Source organism: Vulpes lagopus, chromosome 2 (assembly GCF_018345385.1).
Source record: "Vulpes lagopus strain Blue_001 chromosome 2, ASM1834538v1, whole genome shotgun sequence".
Lineage (NCBI taxonomy): Eukaryota > Metazoa > Chordata > Mammalia > Carnivora > Canidae > Vulpes > Vulpes lagopus.
The window spans coordinates 25243285-25263478 of record NC_054825.1 but is presented as its reverse complement, the minus strand read 5'-3'; the positions used below and the strand labels follow the sequence as shown (position 1 = coordinate 25263478).

The 20194-nt window shown below is 51.0% G+C and overlaps 1 protein-coding gene across 4 annotated transcripts in view; it reads right to left on the bottom strand.

Moving 5' to 3' along the window:
• SH3PXD2A (SH3 and PX domains 2A) overlaps positions 1 to 20194 on the bottom strand; it is a 242331-nt gene that overhangs the window by 102151 nt on the left and 119986 nt on the right. For all 4 annotated transcript variants that reach the window (XM_041746521.1, XM_041746519.1, XM_041746520.1 and 1 more), the window contains one exon: positions 5663 to 5739. In XM_041746521.1, the coding sequence (XP_041602455.1) occupies positions 5663 to 5739 (77 nt within the window). The remainder of the gene's footprint in view (positions 1 to 5662; positions 5740 to 20194) is intronic.

Below are 20194 nucleotides of genomic sequence, written 5' to 3'. Positions count from 1 at the left end.
GCCACACAGCCAGTAAGCAAGATTTTCAATTAGGCCATCTGAGTCCAGAGTCTGAGCTCCATCTGATCTACTGGTCTGTACTGCCTCCACCACTACCCACACGTCTCTGATTATGGAGCAGGTCCTCCAACAATTCCTACTGACAGCCCATGGAACACAGCTGGAACAAATCCAGGCTACAGACATTCTGAGATTTCTTCCAGCTCTGAACAGTCCATGGCTTCAGCATTGCAAACAGCACCATCATTAGTGAGCTCAGTGTCTGACCGATCATCATTCAATCTGACTGAGCCTTGTGATTCAGGTTAGGTGGGAAGAGCTGGAATGAGCATGACCTCATAGTCCTCAGCATCTAGGGAGGGGGCACTGCCCTGTGGATCTGCTTACAGTATGCAGGCCCCTGTCCCATGTCAGCTGAGCTGAATCCCTTTCTGACCCTGCCATTCTGTGGTCTAGGTGGCCCGTGAGCTGGCTCAGAGCAGATCTGGAGAAATAAGGCAAGAGAAGAAAGGAGCTGAGGGCAGTGGGTGCCTAGGGCCAGGGGAGACTGGTGAAGAAGAGCCGAAGAGCCACTCAGGTTTGCCATCAGCCAGTCCTTCCAGTGTACCCCTCCTCTCCACCCGGCCCCCAGTCCTAAACTAGCCTAAAGTCTCTAGCTCCTGGCCTGCCCCATGCCACTTTCTGGGAGCCAGTTAAATGGACTACCATTTGCACAGTGCCATCATTCTAGAAGATGCAGGTTCGGATAAGAGAGAAGGTGGCTGCACTGTGTGCCTCTGAGACCTCCACCCAGATGTGGCTGGCACAAGCCTGGCTTTCCAAGTGCAGTGGCATGGGAGGGGGCCCCAGGCATCTCAGACCTTCTTTGAAATGACCTCAGACCTTCTTTGAAATGACCGCCCTCCACGAAGCCTGTCACTCTGCGTTAGGTCTGCCAAGGACAAAAAAGTTTTACATTTGGCAAAACAACTGCGGGCATCCTGCTCTTTCCACGGGATCAAACATTTTCCTCATTTTAGGAACATCATTTTGATTTCTAATCAATGGAAATCTTCAGGGTAAAAGCCTAGCAGCTTAGGGTCTGGTGGAGGCGTGGCACAGGGAGCCGGAGTTCCACCCATCTGGTTGTCCACTCTCTGCCCCATCCCCACCCTTGATTTGTCTCTGGCCGGCCTGGGCTATTCTTCTCAGATCCCTATATCTAGGAAGCTGGGGGTTCAGGGAACTTCTATAAATCAGTATTTCAAACACAAGAGTTCTCTTTTTGAAGGAGGTAGCTGCAAATCCTTTTGAAATGGAAATAGTGTCTCATTCGTAGCAGCAAGTTAAGCCAATTCACAAGGGATCCTAGTACATTGGAGCTTTTGGAACATGTCACCCTCCTGGGAGGTGTCCTCTGCTTATGTGTGATCTTTGCATCTTGTCAGCAGGTACTGGCTAGACACCCACATGAGGCCAGGCTTCCTGCTTGTTACTGAAGACACAAAGATAACAGATGTAGCCCTCAAGGAGCTCCTGGTGTGAGAAGATGGACACACAGCAACAATCCTATGGGAGACAGGTGTGCTGCACAGAGGCATGCAGTTTTCTGGGGAGCAGAACACCAAGTGTGGTCAGCTTTCCCTGGGGAGTCAGGGGGCTTCTAGGAGAGGCATTGTGGGAGCTGAATGCATCCCCAGGAAAAGGACAAGCAAGCATAGGCCAAGGGACTCTGGCTAGTTGGGAACAGCTGTACTTCTGTTGACTGGACTGTAGGGCGTGCAGGAGAGGCAGGTGCCGAGGCCTGAGGAGCACTGGGAATGAGCCCACAGAGGGCCCAGGCAAGCCCCTCAGAGGTTCTTGTGGGCAATCGGCTCTTCTGAGGGTCTTTAAGGAGGAAAGGGACACCATCAGCTTTATCTCAGGCTAGAAATCCTTTTCATGGGTCTATGTGGACTAATGGAGATGGAGAGATCCTACCAGTTGGGTTCCCCCAGAGAACCAGCCCATTTGGGAGGCATGAATGGATCAGTCTTCGCACTCTGCCTCAGTTTCCCCATCAGCAACACCCCTGGCCCAGGCCAGCCCTTCAAATTCAGGCCACAAGAACAGTTAATCTCCCTGTATCCAGGCCTGAGTATAACAGGAGGCCGCGGTGCTTCTTCAAGGAGTGTGTTTCGGTTGGGACATGAACCTTTCTCCTTATTACAGTGATAGCCAATGATGGACCACGCGTGGTGGGAGATGCCTAGAACCACTACCCCAAAACAGTGTCAGTTTTTGATTCTGGGAAGTGGGGATAAAAATGAAGGAGTCTGAGAGATGTGGAGGGATGGGAGTAGGGGGAGATCCTTACCTCTTCAGGGATGACCCCTCTTCCCCAGTCTGACTACAACCAGCCCCTCCTCCCTCCCACAAAGAAAGCCATTGATCCTGAAAAGCAAGTCTATCTCAGAGAGCAGAATAATAGAAGCAAACTCAGCTTTTTGGGGGGGAAAAAGAAAAAGATTCTAGTTGCACCCACCAGGAAATGGAGACTTGTGTAAACGTCATTACCCATGGCAAAGGGTGAGTTGATCATTCTCACTCTCTCTCACTGCCCCCCACCCCACCGTGCCCCGGAATATTTATTTTATCCCATAGACAAACACTGCAAACATGTATTTCACATACGGGAACAGGGTAAATGGAGTCACTTAGAAAACTGTTGGTCCGAGCCCCTAAAGTATAGCTCACGCTTGTTAGTGAGATGAAAGTCTTTGACTTTTTGAGGCCACAGAACCATTAAATATTAACCGCATAACCATGTTGCCCATTAAATTAATTTATGGAGTTAAAGAAATGCCTTTGGAACCCCTCTTGATAGACACCCAGCCCTCAAGTGCCACATAAAACAATCACCCGGCTGGTGCTCAGTAAATTTTCCGTGACGCTCCTCCAATCTGCTCCATATATGTTTAAAATTAACACTGAGATTTGGGCTGTGAAACCTCCTTTGGGCAGAGGGACTGGCTGGCCAGCGAGGGAAGGGAGCCCGAAGTCTGGGGAGGTCTACTGCACGGTCAGACTTTCCACGTCTGAGTCCTGGCAGAGCTGCTGGCTGCTGTGTGCAGAGCCAGCTTCACAATTTTGGGTACATCTGAATCCCTAGCAAATCCCAGGCTGGGAGTCCACATTGTCTAGCAGTCCAAGCAAGATGTTGGCCAGCCAAGCAGAGCTGCATATGCAGGGTACTGGAAATAAAAATCCCAGAGGTTCTCAGCAGTGTGTTCAAAGACAGACACGGACCAGGGAAGGGCTGGCTATGGAGCAGACTGCACCTGGCACTGACTATGGAATTCACTGAGGGGCCCTGAGATGTTGAGTGAAGCTTTGATCCTGAGTGGCCACAGATTGGACAACTGGGAGGCAGAGCTGTGAAGTGCAATTTGGGGTGGCGGGGGGCCCAAGGGTTGTTTCTGGCTTATCCCTAATGACTGTTCCAAGGTCATTCCAAGGTCTCAGACAATCAGACAACAGATCCTAGTGTTCTGGCTCAGCAGAACTAAAGGTCACTTCTGCACTGACCTGCCCCCCTGCCATTCTCAGAGTAAATTACAGCCTGTGAGACGGCTGGCTACTCGCTGAACCCCTGACATTGCTCCTTGTTGCCTGGCTCTGAGCAGCTCTTGTCTTTGCTAATCAGGTTAGGAGACCCTGCCTCTTGTGGACCCCGCTCACCCGAATGGCGCTCCTGGCCACCAGCAGCACCATCAGGGCCCCAGAGCCCCCCTGAATCTCATCCTGATTCAGGGGTCCTGTTCAAAGCCTGATCCCAGGAGATAAGATGTTATCAGTTTCCTCCTCCTCCGGATGCACACACCGACTGCAGATGCCTTGGGATCCACCAGCTCCGGGAGGCAGGAGGCGGGAGGCGGGCTTGTGAGCCATAAATCCCCAGCTGGGCGAGGCCTCCCCTGCCCTATGCCCCCTCCTCCATTGGCTGTGCCCATTTATTTAATTTCTTGGGAAAGGAATGAAGAGAAACAAAAGCTCAGGCGGCAGCCATCAATTGGCCTCCAAATGGCAAGTGCCCTTTAAAGAGAAAGATGAATATTGATCTAAAGAAGAGCTTCTCATGTAGGGGAATTAATCAATCAGGAATTCTTTTTAGGTTAAGGCAGAAAATGTGACCAAGTATAACCAGCAAGTCACAAAATTGCAACTTGGGTTAATGGAGACTAAATGGGGAGCGCTAGAGTGCTCTGCTGGCTTCCTATGGGCTTGGGAACACCAGTTAGTACATTTAGCAACTTGATTCTTATTTAAACATTGTTATGTTTAACATAACATAGATGTATGTTAATAATACATAAGATGTAAAACATCTTATTTAAACACTGATTTATGATCAGTGTTTCTGAATCATAAAGTATTAGTGCATAAAGGAACCCTGTACCAACAACGCCATGGAAGGACAGAGTATTTCAGAAGTGACAAACACTATGACACACACTCTTGGGCTCAGCCCTCTTCATGAGCCCTGCAAGGGAGTGGTCTTTACCCTGTTTTACAGATTAAGGATGCTGGGGCTCAGGGAGGTTGAGAGCTTGCCCAGAGGTACAGAGCTAGTGAGGAGCAATGGGATTTGATCCCAGCTCTTTCCACTCAAATACCAACACTTGCAACCAAAGACAATCCAGCACTTGCCTATCCTCAAGAGTCTTGATCCCAGACTCCACGGTGCGTTTTATTTAACTAAGAAGTCCCATTGCCATGAAAGCCAGTGGTAACATTAAACTATTTACGCCTAGCAGTAATAATAATCAAAAGCTGGCATCCACTGAATGCCTCCTCTGGCCCAGATGCTGTGCTGGTGCCTGGCCTCTGTAAGTTCCTTCTATCTCCACGACTACCTTCTGTGGAGCTACTATTTTCCATTACACAGATGTGGAAACTGAGGCTTCGGGAAGTGAGGGTTTTGAACCGAGGCAGCCCAGCCATCCAGAGGCCATGTGCCACAGCCACTGACATGGGAGCCTGTCATTTTCACTGCAGGGTCCTGGGCTCTAGTCAAAGTGGAAAGACAAATGGGCTCTGTTTCATGACATTGCTGTCAGTATCCCATCTCTTCTTTGGTATTGGCTGTTTTCATGCACCTGTGCACACGCGCCCGTGTGCATGCATGTAAGTGTGAGCACTTGCATGGATAAAGATATGTACATAAACATCTGTAACCATCAGGACTTCTGTGGATAAACTAATATACATTTCAGAGGTTTCAGATGCTACTGAACTCAGAATTGATTCCAACAACGTCCCAAAAGGAATTTAAACAAACAGCTCTCCTGTGTCCAGCAAAATGTCACCTACAGAATATCCCGTCCACAGGAGACCTTAACCCAGCTCCCAAGTTGTTGAAAGGGATTTCAAATAGCGTTTTGTAAACACTAACATGTCCCAAAAGAGGGAAAGTCTCAGCTGTGATCCCAAGACCCTTGTGCCCCAGAGGGGGGCGCAGTCACGAGTGACCCCTCCCTGAGGGACACTCCTACCCATCGCTCTGAATAGGAAATTCCAGGCGTCAGGATGCACCTCGTAGACTGCAGCAGACGGTTTTTACTGCCAGTCCTCCTTCACAGACAGACAGACAGACTCTCTGGCAGATGGACAGCCCCTCCCCCTCCTCCAGACACACCCTTACCCGGCAGTACTCGTCAATGGGCTTCAGCCTCTTCACAGCTACATCCCGGATGTGGCTTCTCCGGAAGAGGATTTTGCCTGGAAGAGAGATGCTTGTGAGCTGAGTGATTCTGCAGAAAGCTGCCATGGGACCTGGGCCTCCTACCCTCTCATTCCCCTCTCCCTCAGCTTCTCAGCGATTTAGTTGGCCACCAAGTGCCACCATCTCTCCCCACTGTGAAGAAAACAAGAAAGGAGCAGTCACCTCTGCCAGGGGGCAGGAGGCGCCCGAGGCTGAAGGTCCAGGATCTCTGGGGCACAGGAGAGGCCCCAGAGGCTGCCATCTTGGCCAGATCACCTTGTCTGGGTCTAATGGCAGGATCGATGCCCTGACGTGGGCGCGGCTCCCAAGTGACCTCACAAATAATACAAAGGATGGCCCAACCCACACGCTGCGTTGTGTTTTCAGGCCCTTCCCTCCTTGAGAAATCGGCATTCGCTCCTGCCAGCCAGGCAGGAATTCCTATTCTTAGTTTTAGGTGGGTGGCGATTTCCAGGGCGGGCACAGGCCAACGCCAAGGGAGCATGGCTGCCCCAGCCTGACTTTTCTCTAGCCTCTCTGCACACACAGCCTCCAGCAATGCAGGCCGCCATGCAGATGGGCTGGTGCACCCCTCTGCAGGTGTGGGTGAGGCTTAAAGGAATTGCCAGCCCCTCAAACCTTCCCAGCGGGCTCTTTTCAGCTAGCTGAGTTTGATTTTAACAACTAGATCAATGCATAGTCCTTTTCAGCCCATTCAGTTTAGACTCTGCACTCCTTGGTGCAGAGCTGACTTTCAAGTCCTAACACAGCTGACATTTCTGTGCCTCATGGTCATCGATGTCTAAGTCAATGTCCCTTTTTTGGAAGGCCTTCCTTGATTGGCCATACTGGGAGTAATCTCCGTCTTTCTAGAACATCCACACACTTTGTCCATTCCTAAGGCATGCGCCCCATTCTGCTGTGTGTTACAGATATTTGACAGCTTCCTTCCATCAGGGGGCTGACGCATCTTAGAACCCACATAGCTTGACAAGTGAAGTGCTCACCCTATAGCTGTAATAGGCATCTGCTGTCCAAGTCTGCCTGATTTCCCTCTGCAGAGTCTTCTTCCTCCATCCCCAATCCTTGTGGTTCAAAGGGGCTAATCATACTCCCTGGCAACAAGAGTAGGCACGTGACCCAGCCCAGCCAACCAGAGTCACAGTAATTGGCTCAGAGATGGGCACGTGATCTGGGCCAATGAGGGTCAGCCCTGAGACTTCTACTGGAGCCTTTTCTCTCTCAGAGTTGCTAAGCTGGCAGGAATGAAAGCCTGAAACTTCTTAAGTGGTCATCTTTATCATTGCCTGAGAAGGAAACCTACTGAAAGGATCAGTGCCTGGAATAAAGTAGGTACTCCATAAATGCTTCCTGAATGGTTGAAAAGCAGAGCAAAGACATGATGAAGGGCAGATTCTTTTGACATCATTTGAGCAGCTGGATATAGATGTTCTGAACCCAAGGTCTACCTGATACTTTTTTCACATGTATAAATAATCAACTATTTTATTTAAACTAGTTGGAAATGGATTTTTATCACTTGCTTTAAAGGAGATCTAATGAAGATAATTGTCATTGTGTGTGAACAAATATGTAGACTGTATGTCAATTCACTTGAGCTTCTTCTATGGAGGCTCTAGGGAGGTACTAAGCATTGTCTTGGTTTAGGTTGTTTCCCAGAAGCAGAGATGAGGTGTGTAAGTGGTTTATTTGGGAGCTGTTCTTGGAAGACTCCAGAGGGGGGAGTGGAAAGGAAGGCAGGGAAGGGAAGGAAGTATTACCAAGGTAGTTAATCACTATGAGGAACCACAGCTCAGGTCCACTGGGGAAATCCAGAGGACAAAATGGACAATCGCTCAGCAGTATGCTGGCTGAGGGCGAGGAGCATTTATCGCCAGCTCCCAGCTTGTGAACATCTGAGAGCATCACATCCCTGGTACTTCCAGCTGCGTATGTTCCCGAGGCTAGAACAAAGTCCCCAGTTGTTCCCATGAGCAGCCTTTGGAGACAGAGGTGAAGCATAGGGGACCTGGGAGGGGGCAGTGGTGCTGAAAGCAGCTGCTATAGCCTGAGCTCCCTGTCACCTCAGGTACTGGTCACCAGCCCTCCCCTGGTCACACCGCAGAGCAGCTAACTTGTCCTGTCCTGTGCGTGACTTGCTTTCCATCCTGCCTGCCATCTCCCCACATCAGGTGGGACCAGCTCCTTCCTCCCCTTGCAGCACAAGGCTTTGCAGACAGCAGGCGCCCCCTCGGTACTTGCTGCCCATTCGCTCTCCGCTCCCGGACTGTCCCTCAAGCTGGCTTTCCTCCCCTCCTCTCTGAAGCCAGGCAGATGGGCCATCTCCCCGACAGAGGCACGATACTCTGCAGAGTGGACAACGTCATCAAGATAAATCATCTCTGCCACGTGTGTTCCTTTTGAAAGGAGATAAAACATGATTTATCAGGACACTGGAGATGGCCCCTTTTCCTTGGGGAAGATGTCACAGATTTGGTATTCCTGGCCTCTTCACCTCCTACCCTTTTTTGGTTGCCGGTCACCTCGCTGCCAGCACGCGGCGAGTGCAAACGCGTACAGCCATGGGGATGGCGTGTCAGATAAGCCCACAGCAGGAGGAGACCCGCTCTTGGGACTGACAAAATGATAGGCAGCCCTGGGTGGCCTTCCTGAGCCCTCTGCCTCAGCCTCATCCAGCAGGAGCTGGAGTCTGCTCTGGCCCAGGGATGCCCGTGGCCATGCGCTATCGCACAGAACCTGGAGCCCTCGTCTGAGCAGCGCAGGAAACTGAAGGAGAGACCACAGCAGGGCCCCAGGCCCACGGACCTGGCTCTGCCATGCATTCCCCTTGAAAGGAGATGAAACATGACTTATCCATTCTCCAAAAATAGCACTCCTGCCCTCTCTAGTCGTGCCAAGGGACAAACAGGAAAAGAGGCAGATGGGAGATAAACTGCCTCCCTCTCCAGCACCCCTATCTCAAGGCTGGCCCAGCCTCTGAGTCTTGTGTCCCCAAGATGTGGGTATAGACACCTAGATCACATAAGACCTGATCCCGTTACAGGCACAACCAGCAGAAAATAAATAGTAAAGGGACAATCAAAACCTCCATAAGGTTCTGAAGGCGGGGAGAAGGGAGGGATGGGGTTGGCTGAGGTGGGGAGATGGGCGGGAGGGCTCCTCACCCACACCTGTCTGGCACCTGCACCTTGCCCCTTGTGCCCTCCCCCACCCCCTGCAAGTGAGGCCACCCTGCCTCTGCGCTGGACACCTTCCACCCCCTCCACTGGGCTCGGGCGGCTGCTGCTCAGGTGCAAAGTCAGAGGTACAAGCTGTTGCCCAGCTGATTTTTTTGCAATCCCAATAGGGCTTCTCTCCTTGCCACTGAAACCCTGACAGGAGCAACATTTTCTTTTCTTGGGGCTTTGGCACAGGCAGTGGAGGGTAGGAAGGGGAAGGAGGGAGGGAAGATCTGGAAAGGATTCTACAGTCTTGACTTCTCTGTGAGGAATCCAAACCGCACTCGGAAAGCCAAACCAGTGACCGTATTAAAAGGGAGAGAGAAAAAGAGGAGGAGGAGGAGGAAAATCCCCATTAAGGAAGCCGAGACCACAGGGCATTAAAGGCCTCTTGTGCATGTAATTCAGCCCGTTCAGAGCTCCTGCCAGAGTCTTCAAAGCCATGCAGATGCTGCCCCAGAAATACGATAAGCATCATAAAGAAGATTACACACGGGGCATGAAACAGACCTCAGGACATAACTCATTCCTGAAAGTGGAGAAGAAAGCTGTCGGGCCTGACAGAGCCCAAGCACATAAGTGTAGGTCCCTCTTGCTGCTGTTCTGGGTTGGGCTCAGTTGTGGGGACCAGCAGAAGGAGCAGGGACCTCAGCAGAAGTCCTGGGTTCAAGTCCTGCCGGGGCCACAGGTTATCTGGGGGACCCTGAAGCACGTTCCTCCTCCACTGTGGCCTCTGCATTCTAATCTGGAGATGGAAGGGCAGGGTCTCCATGGCTGTTCACCCCAGAGGTCTTAAAATGTATACAGTGAGGGCAGTGGGATTGAGAGGAGCAGAGGAGGAGTGAGACAACCAGTAATAGTAGCCAAGGAGCAAGACAAGCAGTAATAGTAGCCAAGGCTTACTATGTGCTGGGCACATGCTAAGAGCTAAGAGGTTTCCTTTGGATTCTCTTGCTTAATCCTCATGACTTTGAAGCAAGTTTTTTTTTTTCTTAAATATTTTATTTATTTATTTGACAGAGGGAGAAAGAGAGCATGCACAAGCAGGGGGAGTGGCAGAGGGAGAAGGAGAAGCAGGCTCCCCACACAGGGCTCACCAGGACCCCAAGATCAATGACTCAAGCCGAAGGCAGACACTCAACCACATGAGCCACTCAGACGCCTCAAAGCCAGTACTTTTATTCTCCCTACTTTGCACAGGATGTGGTTACTCAGAGGGGACTGGTCCAAAGTCACACAGCTATTAAGTGGCTAGTTAATATTTCAAGCTGGAATTTTGGAGCTCACATAGTAAGGGGGAGAAAAAGGCAACAAATCCAGAGTTCTGTGGGGTCCTATCAAGTAAGGCCTTGATGAGAACCATGGTGAGGACTTAGGATTTTATTCTGTGTGTGATGGGAGCATTATTAACATCTCCATGCTAGGTGCTATGTTGTGGTCTGGAGAACGGATGCCTTGGGGGCTGGCTGAGAACTGTAAGCAATAACCATGGACAGTGGGATATGCCATGGTACACCATATACAAGTGGTGCTCCTGAGGTCTCTGCCTATAAGATACAAGTGAATCGGTGGATGGAGCAACAAAGTGGGAAGGAGACAGGACCCAGCATCTAGTGAACTTTGGAAAGAAAAGAGCTCCCTAAAACAGCAAACCTCCCTGTCCTGCCTGTCCCCTACCCCTGCTCTGGTTGGGCAGGGGTCAGCCACAAGTCAGTGGGCACTGCCTGGCAGAGGTCAATCTTTGTCCGAACCCCCAGAGTGGCCTGACCTTCTCACCAAGAGTGTCCACTCGGCCCAGACATGCAAATGGGGCCTTGACTCAGGAAGATCCCCATGCTTAGGTGGCAGAGGTATTTCTTCTTCCTGCCCAAGATACCAGGCACATCATGTGGCATCTCAGTGGTACCTGATGGGTCTTAGTAATTGGCATTTGCTTCTAGAGAATGAATTGTTTCAAGAAGATGAGAGATGAGGACATGGCTCTTTCTCATAGATACAGAGAAGTGGATAAAAAAGGCAGAAACTTCTGAAAGCAGTTAGACCTCTGGGCCAGCCACAGCTTCCAGGGTCCTCCTTATGAAATATATCCATGGGGGGTCCTCAAGCAGGAGCCAAGGGAAGAGTAGAAACACCAGACACAGCACCACTAGTCAGGGAGTCCCCCACCCCAGTGTGAAGAGTCCGCAGCAATTTCTACAAACCTGGTACACATTTTTACCGATGGGCAAACACAAATTGCACGGGGGGGGGGGGGGTGGTGGTGATAAGAGGGCACTGGCTAATAGGAAAGGACTAGCCTTGGGGCCTCTTGTGGTCTGCTGAAGCTGACCTATTCTTGGGAGCCTCTCCCCTTGAAGTCTGCTGTATGCATGCGTGCATGTATACTTCCTCGAATAATCTCCCTTCCCTTGCTTTTTCTGCCATCTGGAGTGCCATCCATCCATCATAACTCTCTTGATGCTCCAGGTGCCAAGGACACCACAGAGGACAAGACAGATGGGGCCCTGCTCTCAAGGAGTTTACATTTGAACTGGGGAGGGGATATGCATGGAAGGGATACAGTATACAATTTTCATATCTAGTAAGTAGTTTGGTTACGCCTATGTGTCTCTCTCTACCTCTAAAAGAGAATAAAACAGGATAATGGGAAGGGGCGTGACTGAGATGGGGGTGGTGGTGAGAATTCAGCTAGCAGTCAGGGAAGTTTGGTGGAGAATCTGAGGGGTGGGGGGGAGCCAGTTATGCAAAGCTCTGGGGCACGAATGCTCAGCCAGAGGCAACCAACAGCGATACTCAAAGACAGAAAAGAAGCCATGTAGCAGTCTTGAAAGCCATCAAAAGGAGTTTGGTTTTCTTTAAAGCACTTGGGCCTCCTTCCCCATCCCAAGGCCTCTTCCATGAAACCTTCCTTGATTGCCTGCATCGCCCTCCTTTGCTGGCCTCCAGGACCCTCTGGCAGTCGTCCCACTCTCATCCATCTCCTGCTGTCCCAGAGAATTTGTCAGGGAGCCATAATCCCAGGGCCCCCTTTTACCTTCCTAGAGCCCTCCCAACCGCCACGATGTCTAGGCCTCCCAGGGCACAGATGCTCTCAACCCTCTCCCTTCAGTACAGCCCAGAGACCCTGGAGTGTCACAGGGGATTGGCCTAAGAAAAAGGGGAGGCCACAGCAGGGCCTCGATGCCCCCAGACACCATGGTGCAGAGACCTTGTCTTCCACGGGCAACACCCCTCCCCATCTAGTTGGATCTGAAGACAAAAAGGGAAGGGAGTGCATTACTCTCCCAGGGCAGCTATAACAAATTGTCACGAAGTTACTAGCTTAAAACAACAGGAATTTGTTCTCTCCAATTCTGAGACCAGAAGTCTGAAAGCATCAGCAAGGCTGTGCTCCCTCTGTAGGCTTTAGGGCACATCCATCCTTGACTCTTTTTTTTTTTTTTTTAATTTTATTTATTTATTCATGAGAAACACAGAAAGAGAGGCAGAGACACAGGCAGAGGGAGGAGGCTCCTTGCAGGGAGCCCGATGTGGGACTCGATCCCAGGACCCTGGGATCACGACCTGAGCTGAAGGCAGATGCTCAACCGCTGAGCCACCCAGACGTCCCTCATCCTTAACTCTTGCAGCTTTTGGTGGCCCTCTGCCTTTCTCCTACAAGGACACCTGTTTTTAGGTTCATGCCCATCCTAAATTCAGGATGATCTCATCTCCAGATCCTTAATTACATTCACAAAGACTCTTTTTCCATGAGGTCAAATGCACAGGTTCGGGAATTAGGATGTGGACATATCTTTTTTGGGGGGGTCACTATTCAACCCACTACATGGGGTCCTGGGAGCGTCCATAGCACTGGCCTGACACGTGAGTCTTATATCCGTAAATGGACTGCAGTTGTCCTGAGGGCAGGGATGACTTTCTATACTCCCTTTTGTCCCCGGCAATCCCTGGCCCAGAGCTGGGTGCACTGAATGTGGGTGCTGCCTGATGCCCTCAGGAGGGTCCGAGGATGGTCTGGAGAGTGCATCAAGGGTCTGTAGAGCCCAACAGGGGACAGGCAAGCTGTGTGGATCAGAGAGCAAGTAAGTGGAAGGGGGGGGGTCCTCTCTGGCTCTGCTGGTTGATGTGGCCCCCAGGAGAGCCCCTTCTTTGCCAAACCAACTTGCAAAGGTGCGAAGGTAATTAGAGGAACTAACTCTTCCACCCCTGCAAAAAATGACAGGCATGTATGCTCATCATGTGTGCTATGGTCTGAATGTCTGAGTCCCTCAAAATTCATGTTGGAATCCTAATACCCACTGTGATGGTACCGGGGTGGGGCTTTGGGAGGGTCAGGTGGTACGGGAGGTGGGGCCCTCACAAATGGGATTAGTGCTGTTATTTAAAGACAGCCCACAGAGCTCCCTAAAACCTCCATCATGTGAGGATACAGTGAGAAATCTGCAACCAGAAAGAAGACCCTCCCTGACCATGCTGGCACCCTGATCTCAGACTTCCAGCTTCCAGAATTGTCGGAAATAAATTTCCGTTGTTTATCAGCCACCCAGTCTGTGTTTTCTTTTGTTATAGCAGCCTGGCCAGACTAAGACAGTGATAAAGACACGGGTAATGCCTGCGGGGAGTTAAAGGAATACTTAGCTTCCACCCCCACAGCTCTGGCTCAGAGTCTAGCACGGCAGGCATCTGTGGCACGGTGCCCTGAGTTTCTTTTGAGGGACAATCCTTCCTTCCTTCTCAGTCTGTCTGGTTTCAGTGGGGCTCATCTCACCCCTAACTCCTGGCATTACCAATCAGTATGGCCCGGCCATGGGCAGGTGACCCAAGTTGGCTGGAGGAGAATCAGCCTGGAACCTTTGCTGGAACCCCCAGAAAGAGAAGTACTCTTTCTACAGTGGCTGCTAACTCATTTTATTTTATTTTATTTTTTTATTTTGATTTATTTATGATAGTCACAGAGAGAGAGAGAGAGAGAGAGAGAGAGGCAGAGACACAGGCAGAGGGAGAAGCAGGCTCCATGCACCGGGAGCCCGACGTGGGATTCGATCCCGGGTCTCCTGGATCGCGCCCTGGGCCAAAGGCAGGCGCCAAACCGCTGCGCCACCCAGGGATCCCCGGGGCTGCTAACTCATACACTGTATACCACAGTGAGTTTGGAAGTATCTTTGCAAATCTTTTTCACCACGGGGGGTAAGCCTGTCTGAGTGGCAGAAGAAGAAAGCAAAGCTATGAACTAGAGGGATACACAATTTGTTCACCTGCTTGCAGCCGTGCCTGAAACCATTACTCCTGAAGTTTTCAGTTGCGTGAGCCAATACATTTCCCTGATTTTTTTTTTAAATTTTATTTATTTATGATAGGCACACAGTGAGAGAGAGAGAGAGGCAGAGACATAGGCAGAGGGAGAAGCAGGCTCCATGCACCGGGAGCCTGACGTGGGATTCGATCCCGAGTCTCCAGGATCGCGCCCTGGGCCAAAGGCAGGCGCCAAACCGCTGCGCCACCCAGGGATCCCTTCCCTGATTTTTCTTAAACCAGATTGAGGTGCATCTAGTCCTTGTCACCTATAACCTATAGGTTCCTGACTAGTACACCTGGCGCTGTCATTTACTCTTGTGTAGGACAAGTCACAACGTATTTGAATCTCAGTTTCCTCAAACTGCAAAATGGGCGTAGTAATGCCTAATTCAGAGTGACTGTGAGGCGTCAATGAACTCATGTACAAAATCATTGAATACATAGCCCAGCCCATAATAAACGCTGAGCAAATGGGATCTCTTATGAGCTGAGCTGACAGTTCCAGGTCAAATAGGTGGGGTAGCCTGGAGGTGGGGGTAAATCTTGGCCCCACCCACCTGCTCCCTGGCCAGGTGGGATCTGAGCACTCTAGTGTATCCTCGGCACCTTCTATCTTCTATCTTTCCCACTCAAGGCCAAACACTAGCTCCCTTCACCCTGTAACCGCCTTTCTGGATTCAAACCCCAGCCCCCTAAAAACACCATCTCCCACACAGCTCCCATTTCACTCCTTTGGGACGCTCTTCCATCAGCTCAATTCAAAGAGCAGAGAACAGAACACAGAGATGCAGCGATTACTCACCCCATCCACCCACCTGGGGGCGCTAGGGTGACTCACGCAGGTGAGCCTCCCACACCCACTCTCTGCTCCCTCTCTCATACATTTGCAAAAATCTCTGGGGTTTCACCACAGATGGGAACCTTAACTCTCCCGCAGCTACAACATGCTTACAGTAAGACCCACCACATCCAGGAGAGGAAAATGAACTTCCACATTCTGGTTTGGAGGTTCCCATTCCCAGGACAGAGCCACGCTTAAAGGAACACAATCTTTCAATCCCCCCATCCTCAGTGGGTCCAGGTGGGATTTATAGGTGTCTGCTAGAAATAAAGCACCTAGTCCTGGCATATCAGAGGTATTAACTTGTCTTTACTGAAATCAAACAGAATTGAAGTCTTTTTGAGCAGCCTTAGAGAGCTATGATCAGAACATATTTTTTTCCTCCCTTTTTTTAAGAAAACTTTTTTTTGAAGTATAATGTGCATACAGGAAAGTGCACATGCATATGTATAGCTCAAAGAATTTCACAGAGCTCACCTAGGTAACCAGTGCCCAGGCCAAGAAATCGAGAATATGGTGAAACCCAGAACACCTTCCTTGTGCCTGAGCAGGTTTTAGGTGGGGTTTGTGAACACTTCTGTACTGGCATGGAGGTCAGAACTCTAGAATGGCTGATATCTATTGTAGAGATGGGGGACTAACATGTTTATTTTAGTGGTATTTACTTTTATTTTCTCCGGGCTTATTTAAAAATTTATGATTTGGTTCAAGTTGTAGCAAATTTAAGTTCATACTGAGTCTGGATCCTTGGAAGGAAGTCCTTTTCTGTGACATGTGAACACACTTTTATTAATTGTTGTAACCAGGGGTAAGTGCTTACCTACAAGCATTAGCTTTGGGAAGAGCTGCATTCACAGAAACAAAACCTTGAATTTGTCACCATGTCCTCCCTTGTTTTGCCAAATGCTCAGGCTGGGTCTTTAGCACTGATGTAGACTGAAGATAATTCATTAGCTATACAATCTTCCTTTGGATTCCACACTGGCAGATAAGAACAGCTCAGGTCTTTTGAATCACCCATTAGGTAGCCCACATCTAGGGATTCCAAATAAATACCAGATCAGGGAAGCATGTTGGCCACGGGAGCACCATGGGTAGGCAGGGCACAAAGCAGGTAGGCTGGGCCAGCCCAGCCCTGGGAGGTAGATGGAGCATTGTGGTTGACCTCCCATGTCCCCCTTAGCCCCAGGGAAGGCAGAAATTTTTGGATTAAATACATTAGTACTTAAAGTGGCCACATGGAGGACAGATGCCACCGGGATGCCATTGGGGTTCTTTAAAGCACAGCCTGTGGTCTCATTCAGAGCTCAGCTTGGATAGGGCTGAGCACAGCCTGGGAGGTGCTTGGCAAATCCGTGTAATACCTACACTAATGGGGGGCCCCGTGGCAAATGTTGAGGCTACTGACCTTCTAGGTCACAGTCACGCTGGTATGATTTCACCTTCCAGATCTCACCTTTCCATTCTTGGTCCAATGGGAAGGTTAAAAAAAAAAAAAGAATCAAAACCTAGCACCATTCAGCTGCCAGTAGGGGTTCAGACAGTGGGTTGCAGAGTTGAGAGGCCCGGGGCCTTTCAAACCCTGGTGTCCTGGGTACATGAACCGCACAGGCCTCAGCCTTCCCATGTCGTGTAGGATTCCAGAGCTGAGACGTGGCCTGGAAGCCCACGGGACAAGCACAGCACACAATGCTGGGCACGCAGGAGGGGGTCTGACACAAAGTGCCTGTTGTTACAGAGAAGGGTGAGGTCAGATCACTCCACATTTGGCCAACAGCCCATGAGGCGTATGGTGACCTTTTGTCTCTGACTCCTGGTACCTCCCACCCCCACTTCCAGTCCATTTTCTACCCAGTAGCCCAAATAACATTCTTAAAATGAAACCTCTGCTTAAACCTTTCAGTGACTTCCCAGGGCACTGAGAGCAAAGTCCAAACTCCTTTCCATGGCCCGAGAGGCCCTGCAGGATCTGACTCGCACCTCCCTCTGCCATCTGGTCTCATCATGCCAGCCATGCTGGGCTTCAGTTGGTGTACAAACTTGCCAGGTTTCTCTCACCACAGGGCCTGTGTGCATGCCATCCCCTCTCCCAGGACACAGTCCCCATGGCTCTTTGCATAGACAACACCTTCCGTACTGCAGATCAGCACATGGGGAAGGAGGCCTCACCGCCTCTCTCCCAGCCCTGTCTCCTTCCCAGGATTCACTGTGGCTTGTCATGATCTTACCTCTCTGTATGATGCCTCGCTTACTATTGTATCCTCAGGGCCCAGCACAAGCACTGGCACACAGCGGCTTCTGTTGACATTTACTGAACAGATAAGTTTGAGTGTGTATGTTGACAGCCTCTTGCTCTAGACTGTCTCTCTTATTTACACATACATACACACACACATACACCAGAGGAGACTTGTAACCATCTCACCCTGCACGTGCTGGGGGCTGCAGCAGGGATGGGCTCGCCCTCCAGGACCCAGACAGAGCGGGGCCAGAGAGTGTGGTTAGCTCAGAACCCAGCATCAGGGCCAGGCTGTCCCCACCGTGTGGATGTGGGTGTGGCGGGCGTGGTGGGCAGTGGCTCACACCCTCCCGGGGAGAGCTGCAGAATAAAAGGCCCCATTCAGCCCCTGCAGCCTCGGCTCCTCCCTGCCAGGGGAGGCTGCCCTCAGGAAAGGGGATGGTGGGACTCTGGGCAGAGCTTTCCGGCAGCCTCTCCCTGTGGCCTAGCCCACAGCAGGGGCCAGTGGTGGGGGGCAGGCTGGGGGTATAGGGCCTCCAGGGCACAGAGACACAACAGAAGGGCCCAGCCAGCTGAGGAGGCTGTGGGCAGGCAGGGGCAGTCCTGGTTCCAAGGGCAATGCTGAAAGACACCGTTGACTTCTGATGGTCTGGAGCAGAGGAAAATCCCCAGGATGCAGAGGCCCATTGGAAAGCGGCCCCACAACCACAGGCCCGGCCGTGCCAGCCAGAGGGAAGTTTGCCTGGTTCTCTCTGGGTGGACACAGTCCCCCAAAGCCTGCTTTTCTCGAGCTTTGGCTCTGGTGGCAGAATGGAGTCCTGACAGTCAACCCTCTTCACCAACACTTTCTGTGGTTCCCCGCCCTCCTGCAAGGGTGGCAAGGACAATACAAGTAACAGGTGACATCACTGAGTACCTGGTGTGTGCCAAGCACTGTGCTGCATATTTTATGTTTATTCTTTTGTTTGGCCTTTGTAATAGCCTATGAGCAAGGTACCAGGTTCTGTTTATTCCCATTTTACGGCTGGGTAAACTGAAGGTTGGAAAAGTGACCCGAGTGACCTGCCCAAGGTCACAAAGCTAGTAAGTGGCAGAGCTGGAATTTCCTGTGTGTGGCCTTTCTCTAGGTGGTCTGGAAGTGCCTATGATCTTAATGGTTTTGCTCTATTCCTTTTTCTCTGTACCTTTCCTCTATGTATCCCGTTGGCCTGCCTTCCCCCAGAGCTACACCTCAACCCCGGCCCAACCCCTTGAGCATGGTCAGCAAGCACCACTCGCTCACTCACTCATAATCCTGCCTTTCTCAGGGCAGCCGCTGAACTGGAGGCTGGGCCGTGACAACACCCACTGAGGACACAGCCCCTGCCCTCACAGAGCATGTAGTCTCTGCGGGCGCTGCACTGCAAGGTGACCCATTACTGTGGGGACAACAGAGGAGGGAGGCCAGACCTAGAAAAGTGGTAGGAAAGAGCCAGGGCAAGGGAAGTAGAGAGAATGTTCCAGAAGGAGGGAAGAGCCTGAACAAAGGTCCAGAGGTAATCTATTACCAGCTAAAGTAAAGTGAATGTGTTGGGAGGTTACGGGGTGTGGGTTACGAGAGATCCTAGACGACCGTGAATGGGGGACAGGGGTTTGATCCCATGGGCCACACAGAGCAATGCAGAAACACCTCAAGTCCCTGAACCATCAAGACCAAGGACCATAGTTTCTACCTGGGGGATGCAGGCACAATCAGCCCCTTCTGAAGCACTTCTTCCTCGAGTCTTAGGGGCTAGGGGATGGGGTACACACTTGGCCTGGTCACTGCTTGGGCATGCATAGCACAAGCCAGTGTTCTCACCAGTGTTGACATCTACCACAATCCAAATGGATCCTAGGGTTAGAACCAGGAGATCCTGGAGGTCATCACATCCAGTCTTCTCACTCTCTGAGGTCAAGGCTGAGCTCAGAGAGGGCTGTGGCTTACCCAACTTCACACAGTATGTCAGCAGCCAGGCTGGGACTTGGCAGGGCACTTTTGGGGTGGATTTTGCAGCTTTTGTACCTATGAGTTACGTTCCCCAGGGCCCCCAACTCAGTTGTCTTTCCCACCTCTAATTTCTACCCCAATCTGAACCCCACAACAAGAGCTGCCACCAGTGGCACCATTTCAGAGGAGCCTGTGGTAGTCAGTCCCCAAGGTGGCCCCTGTGATATGTACCGCAGGGTCCCTCACCTCACACAGTCCCCTCTCACACCATATATGGCTGAACTGTGGAGCAGCAAGACAATGGGGGAAATGCCAGGGTGACCTCTAAGACTAGATTATAAAAGACATTGCAGCCCCCTTCTTGCCTTGCTCTGGGATCACTCACAGGAAGGGAGCCGGCCACCATGATGTAAAGACAGTCAAGCACCTTATGGAGAGGTCCTCAGGACAAGGACCTGAGACCTCCTGCTGGCAGCCAGCACCCATCTGCCAGCCACATGATCAAGCCATCTTGCCCCGTGAGTCCCTGGTTACGCCTTGTGCCAACATGTGGACTGTTCTCCACAAGAGGTCCTGAATCAAAACCGGGCAGTTAAGCTGCTCCTGAATTCCTGATCTACAGAAACAGTGAGATAATAAATGTCTGCCAAATTTCGGGGGTAATTTGTTACATAGCACTAGGTAACTGACATGCCCCCCCCACTGCTCATTAGGGAACCCCTGGGTTGCCTGAATCAGATATTTGGGATATCACTTATAAAGGCAGATTCCTGGGATTTACCCTGACCAGCTGAGGTAGAATGGAAGGGAATGGTGGGGGGCAGGGTGAGAACCTGCATATTTAATAAAGCCCCTCTCGTGATTCCCATGCACCTCTGCAGCTGAGAAG